This window comes from Zophobas morio, unplaced genomic scaffold (assembly GCF_036711695.1).
Source record: "Zophobas morio isolate AGI-343-1 ecotype UQ-CSIRO unplaced genomic scaffold, CSIRO_AGI_Zmor_V1 ptg000023l, whole genome shotgun sequence".
Lineage (NCBI taxonomy): Eukaryota > Metazoa > Arthropoda > Insecta > Coleoptera > Tenebrionidae > Zophobas > Zophobas morio.
Window position 1 is genome coordinate 11,602,058 of NW_026972128.1, and position 24,421 is coordinate 11,626,478.

General features: G+C 33.1%; 3 protein-coding genes and 1 long non-coding RNA gene across 10 annotated transcripts in view; 1 reads left to right on the forward strand and 3 right to left on the reverse strand.

The window, feature by feature from the left end:
- LOC135134368 (pikachurin-like) overlaps positions 1-1,593 on the reverse strand; it is a 147,632-nt gene extending 146,039 nt beyond the window's left edge. The window contains exon 1 of the mRNA XM_064063022.1: positions 1,154-1,593. Within this exon, the coding sequence (XP_063919092.1) occupies positions 1,154-1,265 (112 nt within the window). The 5' untranslated portion in view covers positions 1,266-1,593. The remainder of the gene's footprint in view (positions 1-1,153) is intronic.
- An 8,416-nt stretch (positions 1,594-10,009) lies between these two features.
- Positions 10,010-21,098, reverse strand: LOC135134399 (putative ferric-chelate reductase 1 homolog). 4 transcript variants are annotated; one of them, XM_064063066.1, is made up of 9 exons: positions 20,847-21,098; positions 12,687-13,090; positions 12,172-12,637; positions 11,958-12,114; positions 11,680-11,906; positions 11,391-11,628; positions 11,224-11,336; positions 11,055-11,171; positions 10,010-11,000 (listed from the first exon to the last, which is right to left on the reverse strand). In XM_064063066.1, the coding sequence occupies exons 2-9, from the start codon at positions 13,085-13,087 to the stop codon at positions 10,857-10,859; spliced, it is 1,863 nt and encodes a 620-aa protein (XP_063919136.1). In that variant the 5' UTR covers positions 13,088-13,090; positions 20,847-21,098; the 3' UTR covers positions 10,010-10,856. The 4 variants fall into 4 exon arrangements, with proteins under 4 accessions (XP_063919136.1, XP_063919138.1, XP_063919137.1 ...); XM_064063068.1 differs by lacking the exon at positions 20,847-21,098 and adding an exon at positions 20,512-20,589; XM_064063067.1 differs by lacking the exon at positions 20,847-21,098 and adding an exon at positions 13,727-13,809.
- LOC135134408 (uncharacterized) lies at positions 13,884-15,990 on the forward strand. Of its 3 annotated transcripts, none has more exons than XR_010281298.1 (5): positions 13,884-14,359; positions 14,409-14,590; positions 14,640-14,990; positions 15,043-15,337; positions 15,390-15,990. It is a non-coding gene; the product is annotated as an uncharacterized LOC135134408 (long non-coding RNA). The 3 variants fall into 3 exon arrangements; XR_010281297.1 differs by having other exon boundaries at positions 13,884-14,018; positions 14,162-14,359; positions 14,640-15,337; XR_010281296.1 differs by having other exon boundaries at positions 14,640-15,337.
- A 432-nt stretch (positions 21,099-21,530) lies between the features above and the next one.
- On the reverse strand, positions 21,531-24,169 carry LOC135134407 (protein lyl-1). Of its 2 annotated transcripts, XM_064063086.1 has the most exons (5): positions 23,776-24,169; positions 23,485-23,691; positions 21,951-22,123; positions 21,842-21,902; positions 21,531-21,784 (listed from the first exon to the last, which is right to left on the reverse strand). In XM_064063086.1, the coding sequence occupies exons 1-5, from the start codon at positions 23,776-23,778 to the stop codon at positions 21,536-21,538; spliced, it is 693 nt and encodes a 230-aa protein (XP_063919156.1). In that variant the 5' UTR covers positions 23,779-24,169; the 3' UTR covers positions 21,531-21,535. The 2 variants fall into 2 exon arrangements, with proteins under 2 accessions (XP_063919156.1, XP_063919155.1); XM_064063085.1 differs by having other exon boundaries at positions 21,531-21,902; positions 23,776-24,167.
- Positions 24,170-24,421: the final 252 nt, after the last annotated feature.

Here is a 24,421-nt window from a genome sequence, read left to right on the forward strand (position 1 = left end):
AAAATAGAATTTAAAATTCATTTGTGCTTTTTTGTAACAATATGAATTTTCCAATATATTTCTGAAATATAAAACGCTTCAGGGATGATACTGTTAGATATCAGGTGTAAGTATTTCTAAAAATAAAATTCCCATCTCAGGACCTCCGATAAATGTTTGTTTAATCATTTTTCCAAAATAAAAGCATCAATTTCGAACATGATAAACAAACTTTCTTAATATTCTGTGATCTATTATTTGATCCATAATCTTTTCTTTGTTGTTCAATTAAATAGTATTTGATTTTGTTTTTTATTATTCCTATAAAATTGTAAACTCATCTAGTTCTAAAGGTACTAAAACATGCAAATAAAAGTAGTTCAAAACTTATAATTTACGCCTGCATGATTTATTTTAACAACGTGAGAAACACTTTGTCGTGTTGTTCATCAATTATTCCACTATATAAATCAATAGTTTTAAAAAAGTGTAAACTGTAAGGAACATAAAAAATGACTTGGCTGGTCACCGGCTAAAATACTATAATTACTAGATTAAATTAATATTTCATGTTTCTTTAAAAGTCATAATAATTATATTATTATTAACTAGTTTAATATAGAACTCATGTATATCTAATTTACTTTAATAAGCTACCGTTTGTAAATTTTAAATTTCTTGTACAAAGTTCTATTCAGTTCCTGACGGAAATAAGATTGTATCTTGATTAGAAATATTAAAAGTATAAATTAGTTCTAGAGTTTATATACATATAAAATTAGTTGTTAGACCTACAATTAGCTAAATATACACCCTAGATTACAATTTAAAAAAACATAAATTAGATAATATATTCAATAAAAATCCATGTCCATAGTCAGTCAAATAAAATCATTCCGGTTTCCACTGTCTTAAATATTTGATAAATCTTTGAAAGTTCATTATCAACCAACCCCAAATATTGGAAATGTGATGGTCAGTTTTCCTTCACGCTTCAGTTTCCCCACGTGAACTAACTTCTTGTTTTCTAGCAGCAAATGCCGTCCTTTTAAATGACACAAGTAGTAAAGTAAGCCGCAAAAACGCATTATTCAAAAAATGTGTAAACACTCAAGCTTACGAGCCTCCGAGCAACAAAAGCTGTTTATAAAGCTCTCAGATGCCGGTGAATTACCTTGAAAAGCCGCCTCGAACTGTATTTTATTGGGGTCGTCGGCATCGTGTCCGCCGCAGTCGTGAAACTGGAGGGCTGCCAGCCCCAACAGGACGCCCCAAAACACCTCCATGGCTAGTGGTTCTTCATCACGTCAGTCATCACACACACGCCACCCGGGAGACCAGTAAACCACTTACAATCACATTACACAACATGCCACTAATTAACTAGTTATTATTCATGAACATTTAGCGTCAAACTGTTGCATGCCGCCGCTGTGCGGACACCTTTATTAAAGTCTAACCCTTGTTATGTCCCCGTAATATTTATTTTAATTGACGTGGTGGCCTGAGCTTGAGTCGTCGGCTTGTGATGACTGTTAAGGAATCATACCTGCGCGCACTACACGGCCCTATAATTGACTATGGCTGGTGAAATTCTATACGACGTTCAATACTCTGGTGGTAGTGCGATCGAAGTGGCGGCAGCGCCAGTCGCGGTGAGCTTTGTAAATAAGAAAGGGTAGAACGACGCCGGCGACGCCTGGAAAAGCTTCGCAGGAAGAGTAGGGTTGACTAGCGAAGTGAAGCGACATCTGCAGGATGTACGCCTCGGCTTATTTTACATGGAAACAGTTTACTCTATAGTTCGTTTCGTCTGCAGAAAATTTCCTGTTTCGTAACAGGACAACAGTTGCAGGAATTGCAGGACTTCGTTTAGATTTCTTGTAGAACTTTTTTTTAGGTCCAGTAGACGGAAAGGCGGCAAAGTTTAATTTTGTGAAAAAGTGACATGTGACTTTTGAAAGATTTTTTAATGTTAACTGTTCTGTAGTGATTAATTAGACGCTGTATTCAGAAGGAACTGAAAAAAAAACATTGGTCAAACGTAGTCAGAACCTTAGATCATATAATAAATATTATATGATCTAAGGTCAGAACTTCCTTCGTCCCTGCCGTACGAGTATAGAAAAATTAACCAGTTTTTTCGAAAAATTTTGCATATTTAAGATGGGATTTATTTGGCAAGATTTTCCTAAAATGTGGATGTCTAGGAATAAAAATTAAAACAGACTCATAATAATAATTTAGCTAAAGCTACAATTTTGTAAATAGAAGCTTAATACTATTTAAGGAACTATACTATACATAAAATGTAAATTATTACTAAAAATATTATACAAAGTTAAAAGCTATTAATTTCCTCAAAGGATTTGTTGTATAGTACTTAAATATAATTCCTTAACTTGACGCTTGGATTTTTTTAAAGTTGGTTGACTTTTTATACTCTCTGTTAACGTGTTATATAGCCTGATGCGTGATGCGCTTGTAAAACAGTGAATTTATTGAAGACTGTTTGGTTTTTGACGTTAGATATAAATTTCCTTCTTGTCTCGTATTATAACTATGTTTTGCCTTCATATTTTGAATTTTTTTGTTCAAATAGTCAGGTCCCATTTTACTAATTAATTTATGTATTAAAATTAAGGTCTGGAGCTTAATGATATTAGATACATCCAACCACTCCAAGACTCTCCTTATATCAGATATTCTTGTATATCTACTGCACTGCAAGATAATTCGCATTTCTCTGTTTTGGATCCTCTCTGATAATACCTACATATGAATAATTTTTGTTGCTTATGATCAAATATTTTGTTTTATCGATATTTAACTTGAGTCTATTATAATTCAACCAATCCATTAACACTAACATTTCCTCATCTAATGTATCTAATATTTTATTTAAATCTTCGCCTGACAGGAGGAGTAAATTATCATCTGCAAACAGATGGATAGTCCATTTGTTTACAGCGTTTATTATGTCGTTAATGTATAATATGAATAATATTGGACCTAGAACGCTTCCTTGGGGGACCCCGTATTTTACATCTACTGATTCAGAAAGAATATTATCACATTTTACTCTTTGTGTTCTGTTTGCCAAATAATTTTCTATCCATTTTATTACGTTTCCGTCTATTCCTACCTTTTTTAACTTTTGCAATAAACTTTTTCTGTCTATTGATTCGAAAGCTCTATTGAAATCTAAGAAAACTGCTACTGTGGTTCCGGCGTTCCTTCATATCTGCTATTACATTTTGTAGTGCTGTTTCACAGTTGTGTTTTTTTCTAAAGCCAGACTGATTTGCAACTAAGATTTTGTTGTGATCGATAAATTCTAGCAACTGATTGTACACTGTCATCTCAATTATTTTTTCAATTGTTGGTAACCTATGTTTAGGTTTTTGACTATATTTATTTCCTTCTATCACAATTTCATCATATTCAGTCTTTTTTGTTCTTATTAAGCTAAGTACCTTATTTCTACGTGTTTTATATTCTGTCCAGTCTTCTTTATTTCTTGTAGTCTTAAATTACTCTGTATTTGGTATCTCCTTCTTTGATAGCCTTATGAATATCTTCACTAAACCAAGGAGTTGGTTTACTAAGAAGTTTTAAGCGTTTTATTGGTGCAACTAATTCTAATATTTTTTCAATGTTCGTAGTCAAATTTTCATAATATCCGTTCGCAAAACTCCCGCACTGTCAGAATGACATTCTGTTGGTATGAGAAATAATCCCCTAAAAGATTTTTAAGTTTATGTGATTACCGCCTTGAATTTCAAATTTTCAAAATTAATGAATGAAAAATCAAATGTTTATTAACTATTTTACTTTTTTGAGTTGCTGAAGTGTTCAATGTGTTTAAAGAACTTGTCAGTAATTCAAACAAATTGGAGCACCAGAAGCATAGAAGTGGACAGTAAGGTCAAAAATATATATTATTCAAAAAAAGCTTTCGTTGTCGTTCGTGTGTCATAGTCTTTCTTTACTTGAATTGATAAAAATCTTCAATTAATGTGCTCTTGACATTTTTATTTGACAAGTTATTTTTAGTTACTAATTTGTCACTAGATTGCAATTTTGCAACATATTGTACAGGTTTTTCGCATCTCACCACTGAGTACACTCAGGTCATTTTTTCCAAATCTGACACTGACAGTGCGGGAGTTTTGCGAACGGATATTATTTGGTATCAATATCATTGTACTTATATATAGATTGCCAGTTCACTGAACTAAGATTTCCAGCAAGTCTTTGGTAGTTAATTTTTCCCCGATTGCTGAACGTTTTCTTTTCCTCCGATTTAACTTTGAGAATATCTAAATTATCAATTAATATTAAACTGTAATCAGTAATCTTTGGTTCATCGAGTACGTGTACATTGCATTCTTCATTGGTCAACCAAGATCAATGGTACTTTCACTTACACGTGTAGGTCTATCAAGAAGTTGTAGCATATCATATACCTCAATCTCTTTAGTTTGTTTTTGTAAAAATTATTAGTGTCAGCCCAATCAATATTAAAATCTCCTACTATTACCACCTTATTTATAGACTCTAATAAAGCTTCATCTAGATATTCCAAGAATTCTGCAATATTCGTGCTTGGAGAACATATAACACACATTTTCAAGTATTGATATGTGACAGGGTCCACTTCCTCCACAATTGACGAGTCATCATACCTTTTATTGTACCATTTTGTGATTATCTTAAAATAAGAACCCTCTTTGTGTCGATGTTGTTTTCCTTTATTATGCCGGCTTGTACGTCTTCATTTTTCATATTTTCTACACATTTTATTCCATTTACTATCATTGACTCTTCTGTCAGGACACCCTTTCAATTCCTCTCCATAGTGGAATCCGATTTTGCCAATAAACAGTTATATGAATGGGTTTAGGCCGAACTCCGTCCTCCCCAACCGAATTCAATAAACCAAAATTCATGGACTACATCGTGAATTAAATTCCCCATCACATAGATAAAAAACACCTGTTAAATATGTTAAAATAACAATTTTCATAACCATTAAACTTTGTTAGAACCAGGAATAGTTAAAAATTATAACATGGACGGTGATTTTACAAACAATAAACACAAATTTACAACACGTGTTAACATTGGTGAAATTTTGTAACATTTCAAATTAGAAAACCACTAATAATTAATTACGCTTATGGGGGAACAGAACATTGTTTAAATATTACAACATTATCATTTATCACTATCAATTTTCCCGTTAATTTAGAAGCGGCTTTAAAAATGACTATATCAAAGACGAAAATAACAGATAAATAAAAACTGACATTTGGAAGAACACAATAAGTAAAATTAATTTACTTCTCGTTCTTGGAGAGTTCTAACTACATATGCTGGAATGTCTTCTTTCAGATGATCTGTTCGTTTTAACAAGCTATCTCCAATCTCGTTTTGCTAATCAAAATGTTGTGCTAACTTTCTTTTAGTATCCTCCATCTAGATTCCAAGATTTGTTTAATACATATATACTGTTGTTTTATAATTCCGTTAAATAGTAAGTAAATTTTCTCCATAAACCAGTCTATTTTTTCTGATCTTCAGGACACAAAAATGCTTTGCGTTATGGCAAGAAACATTATCCACTACTGTTGCACTATTTTTGCCATACTTGAAATTTAGCAATCCTATGGATGTAAAAATCGTGGGAAAATTCTTGACCTCTAACACTCAGAACGTCTATGCCTACACCACCGTGATAAGTTCGATGGTTCTCTGCGGTGGAGCTTAACGATAGCTAAAATATTTCTGATCCTCTGAATATCTCCTCTGCACCTGTAGGCTAATGGAGATCAACTCCATCTTCAAGATGGAGTACGGTAGTAAGATGTTCCTTATGGTGACAAATGATTTATACGAGATCTTGATCTCCATGCCAGGGAACATGCAAGGGTCGTGAGAACTTTCAATAGAATCTACATATTCACAGATAACTAAGCTTCTCTCAGAGATTCACAATTAAACAGGAACACATCAAAGCTCGTCTGGGAGTGTAGAATGAAATACAGGATTTAGCTAAACGCAACAAAATCTGCTTTAGCAGATAATTGTTCAATTAGTTCAATTATTTGTTTTTAAATCTGAAGTGGCAAAACACTCTTTAAGCAATAATCGATTACTGTTATAATTGTTATTAACATCAAGACGAGCATTTCACATTTCAACAACATATGTAATTAGATCTTCTATATAGTATGAAGTAATTTCTACGTAACTTTTTATTTCTTTATTTCATTCGTTTAAACAGAGTGTCATAATTGTTATTGTTTATTATAAGTATAAAAATTAGTTTCTGTTTCTGTCCTTCGCTAACAAAAATAACATATGTACAGAGAAAAGAGACCATCTTTGACGTAGCATTTTTTTTAAATTCTATTTTTTTAATCAGGTAGAGGTCAGATAATACAGGTAATCAAGTATAACGTTTTTAGCATAGATATAATAAGATCATTATTAATAAATTGATCTCTGAAACTTCTTCTGGTGAAAATAAGTTTAACAATACTTCTGTTTCCTCTGCAGTTAATAAAGACTTAGAAACTAATTTTGTGGACTGTTTGAACTTGCTATATGTGGACATGACGAAAGTAGGAAATCACAAAATCCACGTATATTTCGAGGTCCGATTGATTTTACGGCTGAATTGGACTCTGCTTGATCAGATCATTTGAAAGAAGTAACGGTTTTTAAAGGAACGCCTAAAACTGTCCAACATGAACTTTTAGATGCCATCAACATAAAATTTTGACTGAAGGCAAAACGATATGTGGACAAATCCTTTTTTACTTTTATTGAATGTATTTTTGTATTTATTTCCGTCACCCAATTTCGTCTATTAATTGGTAATAACTAGAGAGCGGATTTATAAGCACAAAAAAATTAAGAATAAGAGCTTAAATAAGCGCAACATTTTCAATAAAAAAGTTTTATTTTAAGCAAAAAAGCATTAAATAAGCATAAAACTTTCATTAAAAAAGTTTTATTTTAAGCAAAAAAGCATTAAAAACATAATCATATTACAAATCAAAGAACACTTCTTAGAACTTTGGATAAAATGTTATTACAATAATCCTAGACTTTATATTTTACACAAGTATTTCAGTTTTCTTTAAAACAATTTATGATTGTAATATGTTCCAAGTTGTCCACTGTAAAATTTTTTCGCTGATCATTTAAAATGTAGGTATTTAAAATTGGAGAATGTGCGTTCAACATCCACACTCGTTGTTGGCGCAAATTTGAATTTTGCAACTAATGTTGAATCTAACTCCAAATTTTCCACCTTCTGGCCTTGTAAAACACGAGCAACGTCGGAAAGAACACCGAAACCTGCATTTTTATTTAACACTTCGTCAAGTTTTTGAGATACTCTAGTACCAATATCACCCCTTACTGCGTTTGCTTGTTGTTTAAATTCTTTCACTAAGTTTATGGCATCTACCAACAACATGTTGGGTTTTTCTAACTTTTCTGTTATCTCACATACGAATTGATAATTGCTTCTTAGAAAAGCTAGATTTTGTCGCAAATCTTTGTTTTCCAAAATATTTATGCAATCTTTAATCGATTGAGAAGAATCTTCGCTAAACTCCGTAACTACTTCCTCAAATTCTTTGATATATTTGCCATAATAAAATGTCGCCTGAAACCATGTTCACCACCTCGTTATAATCGGCTCTGGGGGCAATGGTATGTCTGGAAACTTTTCCTTAAAATGCTGCACTCTTAGTGGAGCTTTAACAAAAATCTTTTTACCATTTGCCACTAATTTATTAACAGTAGGAAACTGCAAACGTATTCCTTCAGCCACTCTGTTTAAACCGTGGGCAATGCAAGTAGAGTGAATTAAATTGGGGTACAATATTTTTAGATTATTCCCTGCTTTCAACATATAACGAGCTGCATCCGAGATCATCAATAAAATTTTATTCGCCGGTACGGCATTTGGCAAAAATAGTGACGTAAGACTGTCATTTACAAATCTGATAATCGTATTGCCATTTGTTTTATCTAACATTTTCAAACTTACCACTTACCCTCGATTGGAGAAATTTTCATTTAAGATTCCAACAATTAAACTTGCCACGTATCTTCCACAACTATCGGTTGTTTCATCGACAGCGAACCATAAATAATTATCTCCAATGCGATGTTTAATTTCGTTGTAAACTCGCTGAAACACTGGGCCTACATAATTTTTTCGGAGAGTACTTTCAACCGGAATATGTCGATTGCGGTGTTTTTCAAGGAATTCTTGAAGAGGGCCTTTCTCCAATTTTTTTAAAGGTATATTGGACTGGATTATCATTTTACATAAATCGAAATTAAACTAAAACTGCTCATCTTTTGTGGAAGTAGATGCAACAGATTCATGTATGGTCTGCTGTTTAATTTTAGAAACTTGAAACATTTTCTTCCTTTCTACATGAAGAGTCGTTCTGACATGTTGCGTCACGTTATATTTTTTATCACTTTGAATCTAAAACAACGTACATACACAGGATTAACAAAGGAAAATACATAAAAAAATTAGTGGGCTTACGGTTTTCACACAAGCTCTGCAGAATATTTTGTTGTTTTCTAATTTTAATTCTGGAAAATCCCTTATCCACTCATCCGGCGTCGATTTTACTTTCGGCATTCTTTTAAAATATTAGTAATATTACCAAAAAGAATTCAACATGTAACAAGGGAGAACCACGTATAACACTGTACTACGACAGATGCGATAGACTGATGGTTGTGAAATAAACGGTTCATTTACTTAAAAGTTTCCATTAGAAAAAATTTAAGGTAAGTAGTTGGGTACAATAATCCTTTTTTCTAGAAAATCTTCAACGGTCTTGCCGCAAAATGCCGAAAAAGAACATCTGGTTAAAAGCTTTAATTCATTATCAACGGAAGTAAGGATTTAAAGTCATAAAATCTATGGAGTATTTTTCCAATCCTATAATAAAATTTTATTACCCAAACGACCGGAACCTATTCACAGAAAGGGTCTTGAGTAAGTGTACTTCAATGGTCAAGTCCAGGTAAAATGCATACGATACGATACGCCTAACTAACAAGTATTTGTCATCCCGACAAGGCCGGCATTTGAACAAAATATGCATTAAAACTCATATTCGTCGAAAAAAGCATTAAATAAGCATATAAGTTTTAATATGCATAAAATTGAAAAAAAAGCAAATAAGCATAAAAAAATGTGTCAAATGACTCCAAATTGTATCATAGTTACAGATATAAAAAAGTTTTGAAGTGCTTACATTTTTCACAAAAAAGCATTAAATCTAGAAATCCGCTCTATAGTAATAACAAGCTGTTTTATATTTTCATATTTAACTCATCAATCAAAGTGTGTACCCCCAATTCAAAAGGTCACGAGCCGCCACTGTTTTATTGTCCGAGTAAATGCTAACTTAGTACTTGTAAAATGCATCTTATTTATAGAAAATCTTTTATCTGTAAAAATTCTTCGAACAAATTCCACGCTGCTTACCTACTTGTTATCAGAATTCAAAACCTATCGTACTCATTCCAAGATATGAATCTAAACGTCTGAACTCTCAATACTACTTACTACTTGAACATCAAGTGCAGATATTTAAACTCTGTGTGAAACGAGAGAACCGACATTTTAGTGATCTGATATTTAAAAGCCGCCTAGTGCATGTCTAGTTATTATTATCAGTTCACATTTAATTGGGAACGAATGGACACTGCTAAACAAAACACTTTTTCTAAAATACCTGGAGACATTTTATAACATCTAATAAATAACTAATTCGCACACTGAATGAATATAATTTTTGATAATTAATTTATTTGAAAATGTTTTGATAATATTATGAAAAAACTGACGAAATCCTTGACATACAACTTACATCACACAGCTCTTTACATATTTTTGCATTTTTGATTTTTGAATACAAAATTTATAGAAAACACAAGGTTTGTATGAATAAGAATCCTTCTCTTTTAACTTTTATTTAAAATTTAGGTACATTTAAAAATTTGCTGCTCCCTCGTTTTTAAAAATGACAGACAACAGAAATATAATAAGGACGGAAATGTAATAGACATACATATTTTAGTTAATATTATAGTGTTTTTATAAAACATTGATAAGTATTAACTGATGGGATGTGCGTATTGCAATTTGCGATAAATTAGGTAAATAGAGTTACAGAAAAATGAAAAACATAATTATGATAATGTTGCCCATATTCCATCCAGATACATATTTTATGCTATGGAGTTATTTTCTTCGCAAGAATATAAAGCAACTAAAATCACAAAAATGTCTTCTATTGTCAATTTTATACTAAGATGGCATGACAAAATATTTATTGTCTCCGCTAATTAGTTCTGTTAATTTGAAAAACATACATTCATAAATTATAAATTTTATTTACAACCGTATATAACATCTAACATTTATTATAATCTAACAATTATCTGACGTATTCGAACTAACAATATATTAAAAAAATATTTACGTGGTAGTAATTACTGTTCGACATCTACGTACAAATTACATAATATATAAATTAATTGTGTTTTCACTGATTGTCCAGTGCATATAGGTAACTTAAATATGAAACGGTACTTAAACATATTTAACACAGCTATACACATAACAAACTTAAAATTCCAAAATCTTCACTATTGCACTCATTCATATATTTCATGCAAGCACCAGATTTAAGATGTACAATTTTGTTAAAATCTTAGTAATGTAAAACAACTGTTATAAAATAAGTCAGTCATATGTTATGAGTTGCACGATGTCATTTTATTTGGTACTTTCCAACAATACGTTTGTATGATACTAACTATTCCGACTTCATCACCGAATCTCTTAAGTTTTGCCACGACTCTTCGATTGGCGCTAATGCTGTGATTACGATTAATGCGACAACAATCGCCAATATTACTACAATGTAGATGGCTAAAATAAACTTCCGGAATCCGGAGTACTGAAAAAATAATATAGTTACAGGTTAGTTAGTGCAAATAAAAATTTAAGTTACCGGGGCATCCGCATTTCGATCTGCGTAAGCAGAACTCCTACCGGAACCACCCAAATCTTTCATTGGGAAAGAGGTCACCCTCCTTTCTGACGATTTTTCAGATATGCATCCTATAATCTAGTAGAAAAGTGTTTTTACAATTGTTTATTCCAGTTTCTGAATGTCTTACCGATAACACTAGATGAACTACGACATGGAAAGCAACATAGGCAACTAAAATCCAATCCATAAACTCTGGTAATTCAGCTTTGGCTAATTTAACAGCATAAAATATGGTTACAACTGAAACAGTCATTTATATAGTAAGTAGATAAAATCAAAATTAGTACAACTCACTGCCAATAATGTGAGCAGCGTTTCCACCAAACCAATGAATCCAGTTAAAAATAGGTCTTCTTGGAGTTCCAGGATGTGGCCTAAAGTATGCTCCTATAGGTTGCAAGAAACATAAAACTGTCGTTATAGTGCCTAAAATTGGGTGTGGACCAGGTGACCATGCCCTCACTTCGACAAAAATTAAAACAAATCCTGTAACCGTTAGTGCCCATGTGAGAACCATAAACATTCTATGCCACTAGAAAGATTCGATTAATGGCACTGAGACAAAGAATTGTGAAAATCTTACAGCAAACCATATGTCTTTACCACAAATGGAACTTCCAACCCACGTGGTACGATAATACCGGGCTAAAAGTGTCCCAACAGAAACTGTACCAATCCAGGCTGCTAACATAAAGGAACCATGTAATCTTATCAAAAGTTTAGACGCAGCAGCAACGGCTGACACGTCCGAAAGTGATTTCTTTTCACCACTAGCTAGATAAGCTAAAGAGTGGAATCCTACTGACGTAGCTACAATGAATTACTGTAAACTAAGGTCTAAATTTTTGGGTTGCTACCTACCAGTGACGTCCGAACCAGCTGCTACTAACAAGTGGTACTTATCATTAGCTAAGTCAAAATCTTTACCATTGACTTTAGTTTTTAGGTCTCTCGCTACTTTGCAGTATATTACGTTGTTTACTACGCTACTATTTAATAGACGAATTCCTAATTGAGGCTACAGTGACAACATAAGTAAGTATATAGATTAGTCTCAAAACATTTTTACACTTACATTGCGAACTCTAGCTGCCCCAAAATTTGGTGAACCACTAGTCCACGACATAAAGGCTTTAATAGGACGATTTCCGTCTCGCACACACTCAATAACAGAGTCATCACCCATTTTGGCATCGTCTGATAAACCTACACCTACCCATCCCGGATTTACATTGGCTTTCATCTCAAATTCGTATCTGTCACCACTTACAGTAACAGCAGCCACAGCTTTACAATTTTTTGAGTTAACGCAGTTAGCAGGAGCCCCAAAACATAGCTTGCTTACGCTACATCCTTCGTAAAACGGATCAAAAACAGTTTCAGACTGTTTGACGGTGTCAGGGAAAAAGTTTGGAGGAGTAGTTGATTTGCTCCTACTAGGTACGTTAGGCACGGGATCATCAGCAAACCTTTTTCCCACGCGCAGAGGTTGTGACTCAACTCCAACCCAGAATGTCTGGTAATTCTGAGCGAAAGTAGTACTAAAATTGTATTGTAATTGCAGAAAAACCCATCACGTCAAAAACCTACTTGAATATCACGGGTCCTTCGTAATCTTCAGGTGGTTGCCACTCGACCTCAATCATATCTTTATTTTGAGCAGCATTGTGTGTTAGTGTGTCTTCGGACTGAACGCAATCAATAGTATGAGCTTCGTTTCCGATAGGTTGGAAGGTTCCCAAAAGTTCTCTGTTGGGTGTTTTTGCTTGTAACATGAAACCTTGGAATGGAATGTTGAGGTCTGATTTAAGTGTGACAATCACGTTTCCTCCTTGCCGTCTCATGTATATAGAATAAGGAGAAGTATCAGTCTGTGGAGGTATTCCACCCCCATGGAAAGGTCTTATGGTGCCGCATACTTTTGTAGGGGCACCTTGAGGTAACGCTTTAATACTGGCGAGAGAAAGGAGGAAGAGAAAAACCACGATCATAACCTGTAACAATAGTAATTAAATTATTAAAATTTTATGAGAGTTCCAATGTTAGCGAAATCATTACTTTCAAAACGGGTGATATTATTTGCTGCAAAACCTTAAAATGTTTCTTAATCTGGCCACATATTTTTTGTTTTTTAGTAATCCGTTCAAAAACTTTTAATTGTACGAAATAAATATAACCTTCATTTCGTATACTCCGACTACATATGAATCATGAACAATGAATTGTTAAAAAACCCAAGGAAAAACCATGACCCTGAAAAGTCTAACGCATTTAAAAACTGAAACAGTGTTGTGTGCTGGATTTCCGAATGAATCACTGATGGGACCAGATAATGAATGAAAAGTATGATATAATGATGTATGTTTATTATTAATTTACGAAAAGTCGTAAACAAAAATTGTGGATATATTTATTTGTTTCCGATTCCCAGACAGATGTGTTTTAATTACAATAAACTCATCTGTTTGCAGCAAATGAAATGCTTATGTCACGGCAAAACAAATTTTTCTCGGAAAAATAATTTAAAAGTATAATATATGCAGAATAGTACTAAGAAAAGTAAAACTTAAAATTTAGAAAATTCAGTACAATTAACATATGAAAATAACTAGAAATAAATAAGTACTTACATCGTTTTTAATTCAGATAACTTTATACAATATAAGATTTTGCAATAAATTAAAAAACATTTTTTAGCTAGGCCAATTCAGTTGGAATCGCTAATATCGTAATTTTGTCAAAAAAAAAAAATCTAAAAATTACTTTCTGAAGGAAATAACCACATCACTATACTCAGGATCACGAAGCAATGCGTACACGTCATGGATGACGTAGATCCGTTACCAACACTAAATCAAAAATACGCGCCGCAATACGTGGCAATACGGATCAAAATCGATCAATTTGGGGGAAATTATATTGGTACGACTGATAGCGAAACATATGCTAAAGTTTTATCGATTTCACAAGTGTCATTGGTGTCAACTTTGGTTATGTTGTGTTATTGTTTGATTTTTCGCGTTTTTCTACTTTTCTGCTCGTGTAATCTTATCAGTTCTTTTCAGAACTATAACAGTTCTTTATAGAACTCCAAGTTAACTGTCCTGTACCGTGGTACGTGTCGCTTGCTTGAACGTAAACATTCCACCATGCCGAAGCCCTTGCACAAAGATGTAAAGCAAATGGACGATAATTTAGTGGACTATTTTGCTAAAGAACGCGATAGCGGGGAACCTCTTTTACCACTAACAGCTGTTCAAGACGTAAGTAGGTGTATTTTATTACAATTACTAATGCAGTCACATTGTACAGAGGGTTGCTGCTGCTCTGGGTGTATGTGTGCGAACAGTGAACTCCGTGGTACAACAAATAAAAACCGGAGAAGGTGTACATTCTCCCAAGAAATAGAGACCCCCGAACAAAGCAAGTGTGTGATATTAGCACTTCGGAGCAGTGTGCTATTCGAGAATGCTTATATGGAATGGTCGAAGAAAGTATGAATTTGATGCGCACGCCTTATAGATACTAACGACTATTTTACAGAAATACATGTTACACGATCGCCATTAATTGATTGCTTGAAGGAGAAACATATATTTGAGGGTTCTGTGAGCTCGTTAAGAAAAATTTTACATTCTCAATTGGGTTTCGTTATTCGCCAACCAGTGTACGGAAGCGTCTTATGGAATTACAACATGTTGTTCATGCAAGAACCAAATTCTTACGTGAATACATGCACAATCAGCAGAACCCAAATTCTTTGCCATGTGTATGTCTTGATGAAACATGGATATTTGAAAATGGTTCGGTAGTTAGGTCATTGCAAGACGATAGTGTCATAAGTATCAGGATGTTCAAAATAGAAGGGAAAATTTAGTAATGTGTCAGTTTCACGTTGGTTATTTATTCTTCTCACTATATTTTAGGTATATTGTATTACATGCAGGTACAAGCAATGGATTTATTGATGAAGCAGCGCTAGTATTTTCTTCTAATACCAAAAATCCAGACTATCATGGCGAAATGAATCAACAGAATTTTCTCAAGTGGTTTCAATTGCTCATGAACCTTGAAGAACCATCACAGATTATTATAGACAATGCAAGCTACCACAGTACCTTTGCAAACAAATGTCCCAGTGGTTCATGGAAAAAAGCAGAAATTCGTGAATGGCTTTAACAACATGACATAAGTTCAGATTCACAGCTGTTAAAAACGGAACTTCTTCATTTGGTTGCACAGTAATGCATATACTATTCTCTATCGTTTCATTTAAAATATCATGTTTTTCAGAAATAAACCTCCAAAAACGTATGTTGCCGTGAATTGGGCCAACAGAATGGCCATAGAGTATTGCGATTGCCGCCATATCATTGTGTGTTTAACCCTATAGAAAATATTTGGGGAATTACTACAAATTTTTATTCCAAACACATTGGGCGTGATGGTTATGGTCAAAAAATTCCGTGGAAATGTGGAAAGAAGCGTTAGCACATGTCACACCCACAATGTGGAAAAATACTGTTGACCATATGAATAAAATAATACGGGAGTGGTGGGAACGGGAATTAGTATTTGACCGTGAAGAGATTGCGCCGTTTATAATCGACATTAACGAAGATTCACATTATAGTTTTAGTGATTATGACAGTGAAGATTCTAATACTGCAGAGGGCATTCAGCCACTGTAACATGTAGGTTATTTTCCATTACCATCCTAATTGATTGTACTAGCGGCATGTTCTGCTGATGTCTTTTATAATCACACTATCACTTCACTGGCCAAATATACAAATCACTGGTCAGACGACGACGTTGTGCAACATGCATACTTATTATTGTTTATACTTTACTTTTGTATCTATTCCATGTCAATAAAGTAACTTATTCTGTAGATGTGACGTGCCTATTGTGGCATTGAAGACGGTAAGCATATTTCTCTAACTTGAAGCCTGTCACAACTGTTCAATGCTGTCTGTTTGAGACGTATGTTAACATTCTCGTTGGTAGCTTTAAGTACAGTATGAAGCCTTGTACCACCCTCCAAGTATGTGTTTAACACCCAATTGTCAGCAGTTTTTACCAGCAGTCAATGCAAAAATGAACGTTCTTAAAGCCAGTCATTCACGTTCCAACGCCGGGGTACGATTGTATTGGATACAACTGCTGTACAATTCTGCTGAAAAGCAGCAGTACACACACGTTACGACCTTGCAGTTAAAAATTTGCGATCGTGGTGGCAACATGTCCGAAGAAAATGGACTTTTATACCTGCTTTCACGGTTTGTATAACATACACTGTCCCCACACGATTAAGTTTCCAACCAATACAACACGATTGTACTGCTGCAGACAGACTTGTTCACCAACCGTCCACATCCAACCGATTTGCTTGATCGCATACACAGATGTTCGAAAACACTTCAATTTTGTCATATCCTACACAATTGTACCGCGGCGTTGGAACGTGAGTGGCAGGCTTCAGTGACTAGGAACACGTGAAAGGGGTTACAGTCGTGATCTTTCCTGTGCCTGAGTTTGTAATTCATAGCGTCTATGCAGCCTGCAGCATGCCCTTGTATGCTGAAACACTGCAAGTGTAGCTTATTTCTAAACTGTTGCTTCACACTAACGGTCTTCTCATGCTATAATCATAAATAGAACAAACCAAAACAATAACAAGCCGACATGTTTGTTGACAGTTTTCAAACCGATTCATTTGTATGATAAACGTAGTAGACGCATGACGTCATACAGAGTCCGTGACGTGTACGCATTGCTTCGTGATCCTGACTATAGAAGGTGTTTAGGTGCAATAATAATACAAGTACGCATGTCAGGTTATGCCCATGGTCACTTGTGTTGTCGTTATCGGTTTCGTATGAAAATGTATTCAAAGCGAGGATATACTTAGAAAACTTGTTTCTACATTCAAAATCTGCAGTTATGTATTTGCACTTAATCTTGAAAAGTCTGTTATGCTGTTTCTGGGACAGTGTAAACTTTAATAGTTCTAATTTTTTTTTTTTGTGACTTTTTTTTGTTTAAAGTTAAAAATACAGACGGATTTCTAAATCATGAACAAACAATATGTAATATACAATCATTTAAATAAACAAATAGACAAACGGAAAAATGGAAATTGCACATTTTTGTATTCAATTATTGCAAAATTTTGCTATGTGAGACTGCGCTCAAAAAAAGTAAACTATATTGTCAACCACAACATAAATCCATAGATCAATTCAAGAAAATTTTTGAACTGCAATTTTAAAATTTTAAACATCAAAGTAATCGACGTACCTGCACTTATCGGCTACAAAAAAATTAGATAAGATAACAAGTAGAAAACAGCATGTACCTAAGTGTATAAGTTGTAAAATAAAGTACCGGGCCTCATATTAGGACTACAATCAACGTTTACGCTCCTTAATTTTAACACAGATTTTTCAATTTTGCAGTTAATTTCATTTTCTTTAGGAAAATATTTTCTGTGTGATTCAATACAAAAAATTCATTATGTGGAAAATTGGACACTTGAAAATTTGAACATTTACGAGATAGTAACTACATTCAGATTTAACGAAATTTGAGTGACACTTACACTTTTAGATATTTTATTTGATAAAAAGTTTTCAATTCATTTAACTTTTAGAGTGGTCTGTGTTAATTTTTTTTCCAATTAAGGTGATAGTGAGCGTGAAGCTCCAAGACGCAACTAAATAAACCCAGAAAATTAGATTCTTTTAACCTAAAAATAAAAATTTAAACCGCATTTCTTACAAATAATAACTCAATTAGAAATGGTAAAGACACTCCTTATGGGGATAATTTTCTATGAATAATGCATACAATAGCTTTGAAGCATAATTTGCAAATTGACAATCCGTTTGCATAATAACTGCACATACTTTACGACACTAGAAATATACATATGATACTTTAAATCGCTTTAACATCAACTGTTAAAAAGAATACAAAAGATTTAATCCGACAGTTAAAAAACGGATAACACATTTCAAGAAAAGTCTAAGAATCTTTAAAAAAAATAGACACGAGCATAATTAAATAAAAAAATTAATTAATCTTAACAAAAATAGAACTACGCTCCAATGATTTATAATATTAACACAACAGGTGTAACTCATAAACATAAATATGCCGGTATAGAAACACCGATACTTGCAATTTACAGTTATCAATTTTCAGTTATTATTATTACAAATGGGTGTTGTATGAAGAACAAAGACGCAGAAATATTGTGCATCGTCCATAAAAATGTGCAGTTACTTTTAATAAACTTGCCGTAATGATAATTAAAAAAACAAAACTCACGTGCTCCTAGCGTCAAATGCACGGCGGAATAAAAATTAAACTGGCGTCACTGACCAGCAAAGACCGACAGGTGATTTATAAATTCAGGTCAAGTAAGAAGCTCAATACCATTACTTCTAACAGAAACATGCTCTTTTGTATTTTTATTGCATCAAAATAAAATAAATTTAAAAGAGCCTGCTGTAAAAGTAATTAAAATTCACAAACGAATCAAAATTCATTTTGGTGCCTTGGTTGCGCGGATTCCACGTTTTGTAGTGTCAATAGTGAAAGTTATTGGGGTGAAAAGGAGGTAACCGTTCGCTGTAACACCAACACCGTAGTTGGTATTAGTAGATGATCAATATTATTAGAAATTCATGGCGTTATGGAGAACGTACTTTACTCAGAAACCTAATTTTAGCCGACATTTAAAAAGCGCTACAATTACGGTGAAAAAAGTGACTCGTGTGACTCAGACCAATTTTATTTTGTTTTTGCAATTTATCAAGAAATGACAGCCAATTATTCTAATTATTTCCCATGACTGGGTAATAATGAAGCCAAGGCAAGCTATCAATAAGTATGCATTTTCAAATACTACTGTCGCGGTTTAAAAACAATTAAAGATTACAGAAAACAGTTAAATACGTGTAACCTTCACGCATTTGTGACGGCAAAAATTCGTTTTACCTAATTCGTGTAATGATAATTTAATACGTTGAGTACAATAACCCTTGTTGTAAGCTTACACTTATTGTCAACGTGAATAAATCAATTAACATTGATTAATGGTAAAACTTATCGCAGGTAAATAGTGTATCAATATTTGTTATTCACTTTACGTAAAATTGCGTATGGTGTTACTTCATACACTACCTATCTTTTATTTAGAGAAAGTTGAAGCACACTTATACAATTTTATCCAAAGGCGGCGACTGCACTACCTACTTACAAGTGTGTCAGCATTAATTCGAATTATTAATTTAAATTGTTGTAAAACGTACAAGATTATTTAACAGAATCAAGGAAATACCAGGATGAATTTAAACCTAAAGACAAATCTTGATTCGCACTTTTGCCCAACAATATTTTGAATTTTGATAATATTTTTTCCTAATTAATAATGCACAAGATTATTCACAAAAAGCTTACAGCCCAAAAATTGAAGACACCCCAGAAATACAATTTCAAAAGCATCTGGAAAAAATTTGTGTCAGTGATAAAATAATAAAGATTTTTTAAAAAATTTTGAACTTGAACGACAACTAGCAACACCATATGATTTTATCATATGACATGATCGCGTAATTTGTGATTTTTTTAAATAATACACAGAGTCGTCTAGTTTAATGAACTACTAAATCGCATTCTATGCAAATTATTCAACAATTATTTAATATTACATTTTCATAAAAATACTTTTTATATTCAAAATTATACTTTCAGAACTGCTAGAAAATTTATACTAGTATGTATGTCAATAAATATGAAACACGTTCTAAGAAATCGAACAAAAACAATCAAATCAATGAGAAACCGCCACTTGATGTCACGCAAATGTCAAATTTTTGGTTGAATCGGCCTAAATCGTGAGGTCACTGACATTTTTCAGTACAAACCCAGTTTTTTTTTTGTATATTTCAAGAGAATCTACACAATTCGATGCAGTCGGACTAGTTTTATGACTGACATAATGTTTATATTGTTCATTCAGTTTAGAAAATACCAAGACCAAAAGCTAAATTAATTTGTTCTACAACTTTTGCTAAATTCATTTCTAATTTTTTCATGAATTTATTCCATTGTAAACGGAATGGACAAGATTTATAATAATTAATTAATAAACAACTATTCTTTCTTTTAAATACCATAAAATAAAGAAAATACTTATTTAAATAACCACTCAAGTTAAAACCTTATTCTTCTATTAACACAACTAGTCCCATTAGAAATTATTACTATTTAATGTCGCATTAAATGACCTCCGTTAACTTGAAGTTGACACATCGACTTTTTATAGACAACAAATTGAACTGAACGGCGCCAGTTTTCTTTAACAAAAATTTGAATTTTCACTTTCACGATAACCGATACTTACTTGGAAAATATTACTCCCTTTATTATTGCGAACTTTTTAGTACAGCGAATCTTTGATAGTACAAGTTAATATTTACTTCAAATGCAGTTAATATACCTACAAATTCTACAACATATTTGATTATCCAGCCGTGACACAACTAAAAACTTAGTTAAATTAAACTCTCGTTTTTAATCTTAATAAATTTCAACCTCAAATAAAACAGATTACTTTAACTCTTTACAAATACTGAAATGTACATTTAGGTACTCGCATCATAATGATAACGTTAATTAAATTTTAATAAACTAATCCAACTATATATTAACAACAGGCATATTCTCACTGACCCTCACCTTGTTCTTCGTTCTTATCCGATCTATAAGATTTCTCTTTGGTACTACACCAATAGTCCAATTTTCACTTTTTTAGGTTCTTAATCACACTTAACACACAATCACTTCATTTTTTAACGATCACAGGCGCACAATGTCACAGTATTGTTGAGTTTACACACTGTTATATTAGAAAGGATGGTATTATTATTATTATTATTATGAGGTCGGCGAGGAGTGTGCACACGATACGTGGTACCTATCTCAATTTCTTCGACGCAGTGAACGCCATCGGACCTAAGAGCCCACTCCCATTGGTCACAAGGTCGACAGGTGTGACGTCATGGTACTACTAGTGAAGGTACATACCCAAGTGAAGATGAGAGGAAGGAAGAACTGCATATCTACTTCCGACTGATTAAGAATCTACGATAAGAACATTTAAATGACAGGATGTTGTATTGTTTTTTCAACACTTGACAATACTCACACATTTTTCGACATCAACGCTGTCGGCGAAAGAACGACTATTGCACAAACGTTTATTTTTACGGAATTTTGTAATACATAGTATAGTTAGGTATTCCACAGTAAATGCATTGAACATGTCGTAAAAACAACACAATAATGATAAAACAGGTACTACATCACATTATACTTAGATATATAAATACATTGCTTTATAAAACGTATAGTATTCTTTTTTGTTTCTAATCTTTGGCATATTTTTCTCTGTTCACTTCCCTGTCTTCGTCTTTATCTTTCGTGGTTTCATCTTGCTCGATTTTGATTTTTCCCTCATTCCTTCGACCGATATCGACAAAAACATTCACTTTTCTGAGCGGCAGGTGATTATTGGGTGCAATCATTAATAAATTATTTCCATTTCTATCACATAAAGGAAGTGGTTGAGATGGTAAACCACTTCTTCTCAGTCGTGCCCTCATGCGTAACGATTGCTGTCCGGAAATAACAGATGAGTGACGGCTAATAAAAATGGAATCCTCACATTTCACCTGTATAGGACCTTCATGGGTTTGTTGCCATTCTAACACGTTACTCAATAACCTAATATATCTAAAAATTACAAAATTAGCACTTTCCAATTTTTAATAAACTGCGTACCTTATCGCCATGCGTAAAATTTCATTTTTTGATAGTTTCTTATCAGGCGGATGTGTTGGAACAAGTTTACGTAATTCTGCAAATGCTCCACTGACGTTCTGTTGCCTCCAGCGTTCCCGGCTGTTGGTGAAAATTTTTTTCACCACTCCTCTGGTTGGAATTTCCACTGGAGTCTAAAATTGACACAAAATGAAATTTTTAAAATTGCATGTCGTAAGGTTTTTCTTGAACCACATGAAATGGGGAAAAAGTCTATCTTTAAAAGAGTCTTAGATTTCATTTAAAATATGGATTCGTTTTTTTTTGCATTTCTTATCTCGTAGAATAAGAAAATGAAAGTTTCTGCTTGTTGTCGCCTATCCGTCTGCGCTAAATTTTTTGAAGAAATCTCTAATATTATATGTCAATTAAACAAATATTTTAAATATAAATTAAAACTGTCTTCTCAAAAATAAGGGTTGATACATTTTACCTATTTTTGGTTTAGGCACAAGTAAATAAAATTTGTGCAATAAAATTTTATAAGTTATCTTGGAAATTACTTGATGAATTTCCTCAAAATTTCAATTAAACACTACTCGTATAACATTGACTTAATGATTGCATTTTGCAATAGTCTGGAACGACTCATCTATTTGCCCTGCAATTCTAGGAACATATTAACCTTATGATTAGTGTTAATACACAACTCTCCTAAAAAATTGATGACATCATTTGATCTGATTCTACATAATAAATCTGTGCTGAATAAACGAAAATTTATATACGTTTGTAAATTCATAAAATTTTTATTTTTTCTCTGTTGTAGATCAAGTTTAATTGATGAAACTGGGTACTATTAAGTTTCTTCAAATTCAGCAAACGAATTAATTATTGTAGTATTTACAATTACAATTGGTGAGTAAATTAAACGGGGCATAAATAACTCGAATGTAGGTACAATGTACACTTTATCTACAAACAGTACAAACGTCACACTCATCGCAATTATTTAAACTGTTTGTAGGTAAGTGCTACCGAAATGCTAAACAAAAAGTTCTCTATAATGATTTTTATCACTGACACAGTAAAAACTGAATTGCATTGCCTTGGTTTGTAATATCTATTTTGGTTTACCAAGTTTAGCACCACTTTAGCTACAAAATATGTCACGGTTAAATTTAAAAAGCGTTAAAATTTTATAATAAACAATTTTGGTTTAGTATAATACAATATTTAATTTTCTGGAGTCAATTCGACTGTTGCACATTTTAAACAGTCTTTCACAGTTGGTTGCATTTTCTGGAAGTCCATTATATTAGTCAACCTTGAAAGCTTGCGACAACATTTAGATTTTGTGACTGATATTTTCAGGTGTTTGTTAAAACTTACTAACAACACATTTATCATGTTGAAATAATAAAAAAAAATAGCTAAGATATAATAACTTCTAATATTAAAGTTTGTGAGTACAATTCTGTGACTCATGTTAGATGTAAAGACAGACAAAATATAATTAGTATATCTTTTTTTAAAGTATGTAATAACTAAATACCTGAAGAACAGAATGTTGCGAAAAAGCTCTTTGCTTTTCATCATCGCTATCAATAACCGAAAATTCATCCGAAAAATCGTCTTCATCTGACAAAGAATCCGGATCTGGATTCTGCTGAGAACGTCTAACAATTGGAGATGAAGAAGCGCTATAATCCGTATTGTCCCCATCTGCAGGCCATTCCATGTCCGGAACTGTTATCATAGGCTACCGAAAACAATAAGCGTCATTGACCAAAACCACCGTAACGCATACTTCCATATCACAAAATACCACTTCCATATTACTCACCATTTGACTCACGATTTTTGTTACATTAGCACTCGACCAGAAACAATCGCGAAATTTTAATAACACTAATTTTATTCCATTATTTCGTCGTAAAAAGCAGCTGCCCTAAGTGTCCGCGAAACAGCAACTGTAATGCCAGTTTAAACGGAAGTGATCAAAGCGACAATATCGAAATATCAGCCACATATCCTGTTTGCCGGGACTGTTATCTCGAGTTGGCAGCCACCCCCGCTGGACCAATGACTTCAGCAAATATGCAGCATAGGCGGGAAAGCAAACGAAACTCCACCCCTTGCTTCCACGGGGAAGTTTTAAGCTCTGTTACGGGGTAAAATAAGAATAAAGCAAACATTTTATGGAAATGTTTGGACGGCATCAAAATGTGTTTGGCGATCTGGAAAATTAAAAGTAAATACTTTCTTAAATAACAATGCAGAAATTACTGCAATGTGACAAATATCTTGGTGAATCGTCAGTACATTATAATATTGTTAATATTATAATGTACTGACGATATAATCACCAGGATCAGCTGAAACTTCAAAAATAAAAATCCTTCGAAGTTATTAGCACATAATTTAGATTGACGGAGGAACGACCCAACCGCATGCGTTTCTAAGTATATTGTCATTTATTATTAAGTATA

What these genes read in the sequence shown, in the direction of transcription:
- LOC135134399 (XM_064063066.1), bottom strand. Translation starts at nt 13,087, where the DNA reads ATGATCGTGGTTTTTCTCTTCCTCCTTTCTCTCGCCAGTATTAAAGCG. An exon ending in AGCTGGTTCGGACGTCACTG is followed by an intron (nt 11,907 to 11,957) that starts GTAGGTAGCAAC and finishes AATTCATTGTAG; the next exon opens with CTACGTCAGTAGGATTCCAC. An exon ending in GTAAAGACATATGGTTTGCT is followed by an intron (nt 11,629 to 11,679) that starts GTAAGATTTTCA and finishes GAATCTTTCTAG; the next exon opens with TGGCATAGAATGTTTATGGT.
- LOC135134407 (XM_064063085.1), bottom strand. An exon ending in CGCAACATTCTGTTCTTCAG is followed by an intron (nt 22,124 to 23,484) that starts GTATTTAGTTAT and finishes TGTCAATTTTAG; the next exon opens with ACTCCAGTGGAAATTCCAAC. An exon ending in ATTTTACGCATGGCGATAAG is followed by an intron (nt 21,903 to 21,950) that starts GTACGCAGTTTA and finishes TGTAATTTTTAG; the next exon opens with ATATATTAGGTTATTGAGTA.